Here is a 14,278-nt window from a genome sequence, read left to right on the forward strand (position 1 = left end):
CCACTCATAAGTTTTTTTTATAAACATAAGACCAAAACTTCTGCATTTATTCATATAAATAGATCTCAACATTTTGATGATTTTGATCTTTTAAATAAGACCGTTAAAAAATGAAAAGAAAAAAGAAATCAATTTGTATGGGCAGTGATGTGTGTGCATGTGTAAGGAGCTCTTTTTTAACTTACATTTTTTTCATTAAATTTAAAAATAACAAAAAAGAAAATACGGTATCACTAATAGCAAGAAGGGGGTAAAGAGAGAGAGAGAGAGAGAGAGAGAGAGAGAGAGAGAGAGAGAGAGAGAGAGAGAGAGAGAGAGAGAACGAGTAGTTACACTATCCTCTTTTTCTATGTAACGTTGCTAACAGGAGGGAGAAGAGAGAAACAGTAAGAACAAGCAGTCACTTATCTCACCTCTTTCTAATCTCTTATTAAGGCATGTTTAAATCGGATGACCTGAGAGGAAGATCAAATTTGGACAGTATGTGTGCAGAAGAGGTACAATAAAAAAGTACCGGAATGTAAGTCAAGCAGAGTAGAATTATTCCAAATAAATTTTAAAGGCGGAATAAACAGATTTGGAATTTTATTTCATAAAAAATAATATTTAATCCATTAGCAAAATAGCAATGGAATTGACCTGTTATGTAGTAAAAAAGAAAAAAAAAAAAAGAAGAAATAGTTTTTTATATATACACGTAGGCAGAGAGTTACAGTGAGTCAGAGTTGGGGAGAGAGACAGACAGACAGACAGACAGACAGACAGAGACAGAGAGAATTAGTCAAAAGACGGAGTCCAGTTGAGACTGATTGGGAGAGATATTTGGTCTCTATGGTCCATGAAGCATTCCAGTGTCTCACTAGACAATGTAGGAACAAATAGAATCAGAACATCATAGAAATAAGTATAAGTATAGGATAGCAAATTTTTTATGAAGGCATAATCTACATGGATCGATCCATGTAGATTATGCCTTCATGAAAGATTTGCTATCCTATACTTTAAAGAACCCCAACATCTATAAAACTGTAGGAGAGAAATAGCGAACAACTGTGTTCACAGGATAAAATTTACTCTAGGATAGAGATACAAAATAATTTTAAAACTAACAAAAATAATAGAAAATAAACAAATAAAAAATAAATAAATGAATATGCATATACATAAACTATCACACATATATATGTATGTATATATGCATGCATACATATATATATACACATATATATATATATATATATATATATATATATATATATATATAAACTAACATATAAAAAAAGAAAAAACTTAACCTAGATTTAAAACAGGTCAAGACACTAGATATCTACGATAAATAGCACACACAATAGAACGGGTCAACTGGAGGTCAAATGGGCCTTTGTCCTATAAGTGCCTGCTCATTGGCTGATTAGGAAGGGCGTGGTGGATACTAGAAAGCTGATTGGCTAACTAAAAACCCAGTAGAAGGTGTGTATTTAAAATGCGAGACAACCACAAAATTCTCGCATAAGCCTGAAGAATCCTAGAGTGGATGAAACGCGGAATATTCAGTTAGCTTAATCGCCATATATATTTTATAACTTACTAACTCGCTCTACCTACGTATTGAGCACTGTTGAAGTAAATACTTAAAGTTTACGCATAAATTTATACTTTCGTATATTAATTTTATGTGACTAAATGAAGTAATTATATATATATATATATATATATATATATATATATATATATATATATATATATATATTAGTGTAAAATTTTGTTGAAAATTCAAAGACTCACGTTTTCTTTTTATAACCTTCGTTTATTTCCTGGATTTTTTCCATTATAGCTGTTTCATTAGTGGGTAGGCAATTTTACGATTCATGTGTCCATAAAAATATCCTGTCCCCCACCAACTTCTTCAGATGTTTATCCATTGGATTTTTACAACAAAAGGTATATTTTTAAGATGCTGAACATCGTATTCTGGTAAAAAGATTTCCAAAGCCATGCCTCCTCACTTCCTCCATCTTTTGGTGTTATGTGAAGATAGTTTTCCGTTTTAACCCGTAGTTTCGTATTTTTATTTTTTATTTATTTTTTATTTATTAATTATATATTTTTGTTTTAATTTCCCCTTTTTTATTTGTTTTTTCCAATTATCATATAATTTTATATAATTTTATTTCTACATTTATGCATGTTTATTTTAATATTCCTGTTTGCTTAGTGTTTGATTTCGTATTATTCTATCCTTCTGTTTAAAGGGGGGATCACTCTTCATGAAATCATTTTTTATATCTAGGATTACCTCGCTGCCATCTTTTATCTGTCCTTATATTATACGTTTCGTTTTTACTATATATATATATATATATATATATATATATATATATATATATATATATATATATATATATATATATATATTTCTCCTAAGCTCTAATTGTATGTTTAAAAAACATAAATTAGATAAAAGGGATAAATAAGGGGTGGGGCAGAAAAAAAAACTTATTGAGACGTTTTTCAGCCAACCCTTTTCAAGATTAATGTTGGGCGTTCACAGGCTCATAATCGGCCATTGGTGAACATTTATTATAGTGCCATATCTGCACTGGCGGATACACTGATGAAACTTTTTCGATTACACAGAGCTCGCTCGAGAATTCATTTAAAAGTTCTCGAGGCAGTATCCATTAATTTACGCACCATCTCTGTGAAAACAAAGAGGGTATACCCATAATTTGGAATGTATGGGTATTCGTTGAGATTGTTTCTTTTTCTCTTATTCCCCATACATTTTTTTCTACCCTCACTAATAATTTATGGTCTTTTGACCACGTTTTTAAACGATGTTTCCTCTCCCGTTGCCAACATTAATCTTGAAAAGGGTTGGCTGAAAGACGTCTCGATAGGGTTTTTTTTCTGTCTCACCCCTTATTTACCCCTTTTATCTAATTTACGTTTTTTAAACATGCAATTAGAGCTTAGAAGAAATATACTTTAGAAGTGTATTTTGGTTTTCTTTTCTTTGTGGAATTTTCTTCTTTAACGTTTTATGTTTAAACTAAGAAAAAAAAGCAAACCTTTAACAATTAATAATGGCACTATGTTCGGTGTTATTCAAATGTTTTATAAAATTATGTACACATAAAAATCTTTTTTAAATATATGTGTGTATGCGTGTGTGCATGTGCGTGTGTGTGTGTGTGTGTGTGTGTGTGTGTGTGTGTGTGTGTGTGTGTGTGTGTGTGTGTGTGTGTGTGTGTGTGACTAAATGACAGATTGAACGTAAAAACCAAACGAAAGAGGAAACAAGATGGCCAACTATAGAGGAGGAAGCATATGCGATACACTATGCCCTTCATAACTTAAACCACTATTTGTATTGTGCAACGTTCACCATCTATACCGATCAGAAATCGTTAGAATACTTACTGAACTCACCCAAACAAAACAAGAAGATACAGGCGTGGGCTTTTAGTATGGATGGCTATAATTGCAATACCGGAAAGGAAAGGATAATGTTTGTGCGGATCTCCTGTCACACTTTGCGGATACAAGTCAGGACACTGATGGTCTTCTAATAGAGATAGATAATATAAATTATTTAGTAAGTGCAATAAATCGAATCTCTTTGAGTTGAAAGAGTTTACATCCTATCAGAATGCTGAGGAATCATCAGTAGTGCGCGAACGTTATCAGCAATAGATTTAATTGGGGAACAAGAAGCTGATAAGGAAATTTTAGACTTAAAAATACGAATAAAAAATGGTAGAGCATTCAATATAATAATAATAATAATAATAATAATAATAATAATAATAATAATAATAAAAAAAAAAAAAAAAAAAGAAATACATATTAATGGATTAAAAAATAGTCTGTAATTTGTCTCAACCCGACGAGGAACTACTGCTTAGGTTATATGTACCATTGAATCTTAAGAAAAGAGTACTTTTATTATATGCACTATACACACTGTACGACCGGCCTCCTATCTCCCTTTTTAAAACATTTATAGGTACTAGGACTTATACTTAAGTTATTGAGGCATACAATCAAGGAATTAACCTTGAGTATAAGAAGGACATCACCAGACCCCTGCACATTACTGGTACAACCATCTACCCATAATATAGAATATTTTTTAAAAAAATAAGAGAAAGCAACAATAATCTAAAATATAGAAAACTAGATAACCAGTGTCCCGGCGTTGTCCGGCAAAGTAGATTACTTCAAGAAATTGCATGTCTAACTTTGAACAATCTGTTGCAAACACAGACCCCACAATGTTAAAAGCAGATGTTACATATTATTAGTGATTACAGTTTCACAAATAAGAAGTTAGAAAAGTAAATAGTTTATTGTTTTGTTTTAGTTACATTTTAAAATTTGAACAAAGTCATTTTAAAAATGGCTGTCGCTGAAACTATTTGTTTTGTCGTTTATTTTACTGAAGAAAGAAAGAAAACAATCTTCATTACTTGATTTTTCAAGAATAACGTAATCGGTTTACATTTTTGTTACAGTTTAAACAAATCGAGTCATTTAAAAGAAAGCTGTCGCATGTATCATTTGTTTTATAGGGAAAAAAAACAATTTTAACGTAATCGATTTACTGTTTTTAAACATCTTAAACGAAACCGATCGTTTAAAAATAAAGGTGTCGGCAAAACTCAGTTATTGATTTCTTCAGGGTTTGTTTTATTGAAATAAAAAAAAATCATAATACTTGATTTGTAAAAAGGAAACAATCAATTTGCTTTGTTCTTATAATTCAAACAGAAGCGGTCGTTTAGAAAGATTACTCTTGCTGAAACTTAGTCATGGGTTTTCTCGTTTATTTTATTGAAGAAAAATAAACAAACATATATACACATATATATATAGACGGATAGCTACACTGTGTGCACTGGCTCCAGTTGAGGACAACTCCCATACATGTCTTCCTTATTTGAAATCTCACCAGCCACTACAGTAACTTTTGAGTTTTAAACATTTTCACTCCAACACGTCCCTTGCTATGTATATTTAAAAAGAAAGATGCCACAAATCTTAATACCTGATAATCAAAAAGGACATAATCAAATATGTTTTATAGTGTAAACAAAAGTGGTCGTGTAAAAAGGAAACTGTCGCTCAAACTTGGTTGTCGGTGTTTTCGTTTGTTATACAAAGAAAAAGAAAGCAATCTAAATATATGATTTTTAAAGATAACTTATTTGGGATGTGGTTATGGGTCTCGCCATTTTTTAGTTGTTCAGTAATTCATTTCAGTATTCCGAAGAGCGATTCTATGGGTTATAAATTACTGGATGGCACTGCTTAAATAGAACCGTTTCAATTTTCCATTATACTTGGTTACATATAGGAACAAAGGTAGAACATAATTGTAATGTAAGGATTGCTTGTTATTTAATGTTAAAATCAGACGTAATATGTAGGAAATAGTATGAGTTAATAAAAAAAATCGGTTTACTAATGAAAAATATACTCGTGAAGAAATTCACCAGGTGATCGTGAATTTCGTAGAATGACTCAATTGTAGAAGAGTAAAAGGTTTTGTTATCTTCTTTATGGTAGTACTTGTTTCAGAGAAGCAGTTTAGTCGGATTAAATGTGATAATTTGTAATCGAGGACGAAATGTAAGCACACTTTTGTAAAACACGCTTTAGGAGTCGCTGTAAATGGTGATTGTTAAAGATTTACATAGGAAGTGTTTAGTTATTTTTCTATAATGCTAACGCTTCACAGAAAAAAAGTGACATTATTTTATCATATAAGGGATATTCAAAAACCATTTAAAAATAAAAACAAGTAAATTTTTTAATGAAATAACACGGATTTAAAAAAATGAAAACTATTGAAAACAGAAAAATAAATGGTGAACGAACCGAAAATTGAAAAAAGAATTGCAAAATGTTAGAAAAAATGTAATCGAATATTTTTGTTACAGGGTCGTTTATAAATGAACCCGTCGTGTTATGAAAATAAACAATAAGAATTTAAAATAATGATATCAATAAGAATTTAAAATAATGATATCAATAAGAATAAAAAGTGGAAAATAAGAAATGAAGAATAAGAATTTAAAAAACTAAAAATAAAAACATTTTAAAAATACGATTCTTCTTACAAATTTAAAAATATGAAAAATAATAATTTAAAAAGAAAAAAATAAGAGTTTAAAAAATGAAAAAATAAGAATAATTTAAAAAATGAAAAAATAATAAGAATTAAAAAAATGAAAAAATAATAAGAATTAAAAAAATGAAAAAATAATAAGAATTAAAAAAAATGAAAAAATAATAAGAATTTAAAAAATGAAAAAAAATAAGAATTAAAAAATGAAAAAAATAATAAGAATTTTAAAAATGAAAAAAATAATAAGAATTTTAAAAATGAAAAAATAATAAGAATTAAAAAAATGAAAAAAATAATAAGAATTTTAAAAAATGAAAAAAATAAGAAGAATTTAAAAAATGAAAAAAAATAATAAGAATTTAAAAAATGAAAAAAAATAATAAGAATTTAAAAAAAGAAAAAATAAGAATTTAAAAAATGAAAAAATAAGAATAATTTAAAAAATGAAAAAAATAATAAGAATTTAAAAAATGAAAAATAATAAGAATTTAAAAAATGAAAAAATAATAAGAATTAAAAAAAATGAAAAAATAATAAGAATTAAAAAAATGAAAAAATAATAAGAATTTAAAAAATGAAAAAAATAATAAGAATTTAAAAAATGAAAAAATAAAAAGAATTTAAAAAATGAAAACAATGATAAGAATTTAAAAAAAGAAAAAATAAGAATTTAGAAAATGAAAAAAAAAGAATAATTTAAAAAATGAAAAAAATAATAAGAATTTAAAAAATGAAAAATAATAAGAATTTAAAAAATGAAAAAATAATAAGAATTTAAAAAATGAAAAAAATAATAAGAATGAAAAAAAATGAAAAAATAAAAGAATTTAAAAAATGAAAAAATAATAAGAATTTAAAAAATGAAAAAATAATAAGAATTAAAAAATGAAAAAAATAATAAGAATTTTAAAAATGAAAAAAATAAGAAGAATTAAAAAATGAAAGACAAAAAGAATACAAAATGAAAATAATGTAAAAATAAAAAGAACAATTATATATTTGTTTATTTGATAATAATAATAATAATAATAATAATAATAATAATAATAATAATAATAATAATAATAATAATAATAATAATAACTAGCGGGACTGTGGAAATTCCACAGGGGACTCATTCATATGTAATATATTGATGTTGGCATTCTGTAGATGTTCAGTGTAAATGGAGACACTCTGAAATTATTGTAGCTTTTTTGTTAAAACTGCAAACATATTTATCTAATCTAGCATGAACGGTCGGCAAAGCCGGTCGCAAAGTACACTTAAATATGATATTTTAATTCTTGCAGATTCGTACATATTATTATAAAGTTAATGTTGTATCAATTTTTATATATTATAAAGTTGCGATCTAAAAAATAAAAAATATATATCTATATGACTTGAGTGTATTATCTTGAATCGAAACCGAAATAAAAACTTATATATATATATATATATATATATATATATATATATATATATATATATATATATATATAACTTGAGTACCTTCAGCCATAATCGAAATCGAAGCCAAAACTTATGAAGAATGCTTGATAAAATTATTTATAAAAACATAGATGACTTAAGTGCCATCAGCTATAATCGAAACCGAAATCAAAACTTATGACGAATTCTTGGTAAAATTATTTATGACAAGAAATGAAAGTAGATAACAATTAAACTACCCGGATGTAAGCGTGGCACAGAAAATAACACACACGCTATCGTATTAATATATATATATATATATATATATATATATATATATATATATATATATATATATATATATATATATGTGTTTTAATTTTTTTATTATCGTTTTATATGTTTGGTTACATATGTTTCGGATGTTGGACCATGTTTAGGATCCAACAGCCTCGTCAGATCTTACAACTATTTCTGTAAGGTCTGATGAGGCTGTTGAGTCGTAAACATGATCGAACATCCGAAACATACGTAACCAAAGAGATAAAACGATAATAAAAAAATAAAACACATATTTGCTCTGCAATAGTATTGAGCACTCTCTTCAGGTTTTTACTATGCATCCACCCACAACAACACACAGTTTATATCAAACTCATTAAAATTAAATCGTCTACATAACCAATCAGGTTTTTACGGTTATAATACTTTTTATCTCATACTTTTTGCATGTAAAATTTGTCTTCTAAACAATCTAATTTAATAGCGGTTAACAAATGTAGACATATTGTGGCGGCCATTAAAAGTCGATTTTACAGACGTAAAGTATAAAATAAAGTTTTATAAACTTTAAACCACGGCTGGTTAGATTAGTGGTTTCCAACCTTTTTTACATGGCGGCACACTTATCACAAAAATAAGTATTTTCTACTTATGAAGCCTTTTTGCAATAAATTAATAAAAAACAAAAAACAAAAAACAAAGAGGAGTATATAAGCACAATTTTTATCCACATAAAAGACATTTTGTCTTAGAACCTTTGTATTTAGGAATCGTTTTGCTACTGAAATCGGATCTGAATTATTTAGCTTCGATGCCGATTCCAGATACTTTAAAAAACTCCTAATATTTCAATTAATCGTTCCATCTGATGATTTTAAATTGAGTGGTGTTATCATGATTATGAAATTGAATATCTTTATTAAACAAAACGAAATTAAATAGTTTCTAGTTATTATTAATAATCATTCTGCGGTTACAGTGGCTGGTAACAACTGGATTAGGTAATAGAATTTCATTCTAATGAGTTTGATATAAATTATATATGACTAGCCTGGGATCCCGGTGTTGCCCGGATATTTGGAGGTGTGTTGAGCAAAAAAAAAAAAAAAATGTGGTAGTAGGCAAGTAGGTTCGAACCCATGACGCAAAGGTGGAACAGAAAGTGAAAGGAAATCTGACATCTTACCTCTATTCCATGACGCGACCAGAAATTTGGAACGTTAAAATTAGGCAAAATCAATCCAACCGATACGATGACTTGCAAAAATGGCTTGCAAAAAATCGAACCCTCCTTGTAGAAAACTGCACAGTTAAGGGTGAAAAACCTGCCCAGTTAAGGGTGAAGGAAGTAATGTTTTGGGCTAATTTTTCGATATTTTCATCCTAGACATCGAGTTTTAAAATGATATCGATTTCGTGAAAATTCGTCACCTCTGTCGAAAGTTTTATACATACATACATACATACGTACATACATACATACACTTAAACAGACAGGTGAGATTTATATTATAGATTATTGATTGTTATTGAGTGTTGACTATTCTGCACTTTTACTAAATTAAAAGTGGAAAACAAAAACAAACAAATGCATATGAATCAAAATATAATTTAAAGTTATCTTACCTCCAAACTGAGAAATATTTATTTCTCTTAGGAAAATGCTTTTTAGGTAAAATTGCGAAATATCTAATTGTTTGATCGATTCTTTGAAACCTGTGTCAGGATTCCACCGCAGCATAAGATCTTTCACGGAGTAATAAACTGAAATTTTAACAAAAAAAAAGAAAAAGATAAAAATCTAAACTTTTACTGAAAGTGTTAATATGCTGTAAAGCAGACAAACGAAACCATAATTCAATTTGATAAAAAGTAAAACAATCATGCTCCTGTTGTCATGTGGGAAAAAAGGGTGACAGAAATTTACACAGAAGAGAATACAGTATCCTAACACCTGTCCAAATTCGCCTTGAATTGTTGCATTGTTGGCGCATTTATTACCCCCCTTTGAAGTCTATTTCCAGATTCAGAGATCCTGATTGAGATAGCAACGCTCCTCCAATTCAATCGAAATCAACAGTGAAATAGTTTTTTGTGACCTTGTTCTGATGTAGGAGTAAATAATAGGTCCTGAACGATATTGTAATGACCATTGAAGAATTTGTAGACCAAAGTAGATCACCCCATAATCAACACTCAAGAGAGAAAAGGTTAACCTTCTTGAGTTGGCTTTCATAGGACAGATACCACAGACCATGCGCCATCTGAGTAACCAGTTTTTGAACTCTCTCCAAATACTGGATATCGGGTTATTCCTACGTTACATTAGTCTGAGGCACAAAATTAAGTTCACTCTTATTAGATTCATTATTCACTAGATTCCTCGAGTAAACCTATCATTTTAAGCTACTTTGGTGCAGTAGTCTGCTTCACATATTCGCAACTACCTAACAGCAAGTGGAAGATTATACCTATGGTGTGATACTATCGACGTTGCCTCTCCTCCACTCCTAAGTATTAGGAAGTAATAAAAAGAGAGAAAGAAATATAGCAAAAGACAAGAGGAAAGAAGTTTATTGGGGGAACAAAGGTATAGGAAATAGAGTTAGTGGAAAAACAATAGATAGGAAGTTCTTCACCAAGGAAAACAAAAGGAAATTAAGATTATTGGTCAAGGAGTGGCTATGACGGTAAAAAAAGAACCAAACAATGGATACAGATACATTTAGAGTTTGCAAGCATTTTGGGGAGTGACTATGAGTTTATGATAGTAGGAGTGGTTTATGGCATGGTTTTGAGTTTACAACAGTAGGAATGGTTTACAGGCAGTTTTAGTGAAGGATAGTTGCGAATTAGGTACAGTGGAAGCTAGATTATCAACTGATGAACTCGGCCTCGACAGAATGTACACGTTGACCATAGCATGTAGAGAGTCGATGGTATCACACACACACACACACACACACACACACACACACACACACACACACACACACACACACACACAACTAATATTTATAGAAAGTGTCGGAGGCTATGTTTTTCTTCTGTTTCACCAATGTAATTTTATTCTTATACTTGTGAGCCAGTGTGTGTTCCTCGACAGCCACTAATATGAGAGGCGGTGATACAACCATAAGAAGAAAAGAAACGCACAACACACAACATTGCGGTTGGCGGTTGTTGTCACGTGGGGTAACACATGGTTCATCACAATGCTAGTTTATTTCAGAAATCTGCAGCACAATGAATGAAAATACATTTAGTTGAATTTTGCAAAGAAACTAATGTGAAGGTGAGACGTACACCAACTTTTTTTTGTTTACCTGATCAAAATTCTCAGCTGTAAATTGATTGGAAAAAAATTTGAAAAACTCGTTTTATCTAAATTTTATCTATGATTTTTTAAAAATATATGCAAATTATCCAACGTATGTTAAAAAAAAGTGTGAATAATGGACGGACAGGCTGACAAAACCTCTATTTCAGTGGTTCCTAACCATTTTATACATGGCGGCACACAATTTAGTTTTTCAAATTTTCATGGCACACCTACGACAAAAAAAAAAAAATATTTTCTATTCATGAAGATTTTTTGCAATAAAATAATAATAAAAAAAACTCAAAGAAGATTATATAAAGAGAATTTTTTTACATGACGGCACACTACTGAGTTGTTGTTTTTTTTATTTAATTTTCGCGGTACACCTATCACAAAAATAAATATTTTCTACTCATAAAGACCTTTTGCAATAAAATAATAAAAAACAAAGAAGATTATACAAAGAGAATTTTTATTTCCATAGATCGACATATCATGTTATTCAACTCCGATGCCAATGTTTGATACTTTGAAAAACTCCTGATATTCCGATTAATCGTCCCATCACTAATACAAATTATAACAAAACTTACAAATTAGTATGCGTCAAACGTTTAGATTCTAGAAATTTGGTGATTTTGAATTGAGTGGTGTCATCATGATTAAGAAATTAAATGTCTTTATTAAACAAAACGAAATTAAATGGCTTCTAGCTATTATCATTTTACGGCACAGCAATAATCATTTTGCGGTACATTAATGTGCTACAGCACAGTGGTTGGGAACCACTACTCTAATTATATAAGATGGATTCATTTAGTTTTAGCACTGCAGCTAAGCACTTTTGTTAAGAATTTTGTACAATGTTTCGGCTGTCATATCTTAATTAGTAATAGCATTTTTGTCAGTTGATCATGTTTAAATTTCAAATATTTTTGCTGGTTCATCATGCTTCATTTTTTTACCATTAAATGTGCAGATTGAATAGGTTCATTTTATTTTAGCTGCAAGCAACGATCTTTATCTATTAGTCCCTATTTACTTGCTTCCCCATGAAGGCAGAGTTAGGCACAAGGTCGGTGTTTAACATAGTGAATATCCAGCTCCCCAAAAGGGTACTCTAGATTGGGGCAAAAATTAAAATTGCCTCAAAGACAATTGTTGAGATGGCTTTTCTCTGTTGGATGAACTATTAATCTGGTCCTGTGCAATTCTAGATCCACTCTCTCGGGCTTTGCTTTATCACTCTTTTGAGAATGGATTAGTTTATTGCTAATTGCCTGAGGCAACTTTACCGGTGAATGCCAATGGCGCGGCCTGGGCATATTTTGCAGAACTGGGAGTTCTTCGTTTAGGAACTGGCTTTTCAAATCTCACTTTCCGACTTTGTTCAAATCATCCCACTATGGGAGGGAGATAAATATCTTTCACAGACTGAGTACAGAACAGATACTACACTTTGATCCGAAGTCAAAGACCGCTTACACTCACTCTCTCTCTCTATATATATATATGTGTGTGTGTGTGTGTGTGTGTGTGTGTGTGTTAGGATTAGAAGGCTATCATAATAATGCAAGAAATGAAAAGTTGTCAGTATTGAGAAAGGAAAACAAGCACAAGGGATTTCTCTCTGTCTATCTGTCTGTCTCTCTCTGTCTGTCTATCTGTCTGTCTGTCTGTCTGTCTCTCTCTCTCTCTCTCTCTCTCTCTCTCTCTCTCTCTCTGTCCATATATATTCACACACATACACACACACACAAACACACACAAACACACACACACACAAACACACACAAACACACACACACACACACACACACACGCACACACACACATATATATATATATATATATATATATATATATATATATATAATCAATCTTACTTCAAATTATCAAACTTCTACACAGTGGTTTAATGTGTGTAACCGTGTTCCATAATATTTCTCGAGGAAAGTCCTCTTTGTCGAATGGTAGGTGTTTCAAATCCCTTGACTGTGGACTGCAAATTGTTTTTTATTCCTTTGTCAACACTAACAACTTTTTATTTCTTGCATTGTGATTGTCTTCTAACATTTCCCTAAATATCACACACAATGCTTCAAGCAAACTATATTTCACTGACTCCATGTGTCGTTTTTGGTAAGGTTTTACAATGCAATCATGGATGTATCATTACGCTACAGTTGGGTGAGGAAAGAATTTGAGTAAGAGCCCAATATTTGTTACCGTATATAACACAACGCTCCCGACACAGCTGCTATACAACTTACTCCGGATGTAGAGTGACATACATACGTCTGAAATAACAATTGCACCATAGTATTATGCATATTGATCACTAACCATGCAGACCAAATACTTGCATCTTATTGCATAAATCGATATAGGAAGTTCTGTCTTATGCAATGTTTGTCATGCTAAGGTTTGAAATAGCCTTTTATTGATCTGTAAGTTAAAAAGCCTTTTTATCATTCTGTCAAGTTCGAGTATGAAATCATAGCATTTTCATTGGTCTGTAATGTTTAAAGTTTAAATAGTATTTTCATCAGTCTGCAGTGTACGAGTATGAAATAATAGTATCTTCATTCGTCTTTGATGATAAGATTTTTAATATTATTTTCGTCCGTCTATCATGCTGGAATATTTTTTATGAAAATCGCTCAAGACAAGGCATATTTGATGTAAGCAGCTAACAATAACAAAACATGATTATTGCAAAGTCAGGAGATGCCTATTGGCCTTAGTCTTGAAAAGAGCAAGGCTGTAGGTAGAAAGAAAACAGTGAGCAGGAAGAGAGTTCCACGACCTTGCAGTTCTTGGAAAGAAACTACTGGAATAGGAAGTTGTATTATAATCAGGTATTAAAACAACGAATTGATGGAGATCTTTTGACCAACGAGTTAAACGAGCTGGAACAAAGGAAGCAGGGAATATATCAGACAATTCTGAGGAACACATATCCTTATTGTATTTGTAGAAAAGAAACTAACAACATCACGCCTATGAGAGAGAGGTTGCAGTGAAGAAGAAAGTGGGGGGAGGGCCAATCAAATTACAGATACCTTTCTGCAATTTATCTAGAACTTTCAAATGGGACACAGATTCACCAACCCAAATATGAC

At 30.2% G+C, this 14,278-nt stretch overlaps 1 protein-coding gene across 4 annotated transcripts in view; it reads right to left on the minus strand.

Annotated features, from left to right (window-relative positions):
* LOC145258992 (glycine receptor subunit alphaZ1-like) overlaps nucleotides 1-14,278 on the minus strand; it is a 441,610-nt gene that overhangs the window by 7,571 nt on the left and 419,761 nt on the right. For all 4 annotated transcript variants that reach the window (XM_080116658.1, XM_080116659.1, XM_080116657.1 and 1 more), the window contains one exon: nucleotides 9,458-9,595. In XM_080116658.1, coding sequence (XP_079972784.1) covers nucleotides 9,458-9,595 — 138 coding nt within the window. The remainder of the gene's footprint in view (nucleotides 1-9,457; nucleotides 9,596-14,278) is intronic.

The sequence above is a fragment of the Euprymna scolopes genome, chromosome 3 (genome assembly GCF_053919585.1).
Source record: "Euprymna scolopes isolate OS-2025 chromosome 3, ASM5391958v1, whole genome shotgun sequence".
NCBI classification, from domain to species: domain Eukaryota; kingdom Metazoa; phylum Mollusca; class Cephalopoda; order Sepiida; family Sepiolidae; genus Euprymna; species Euprymna scolopes.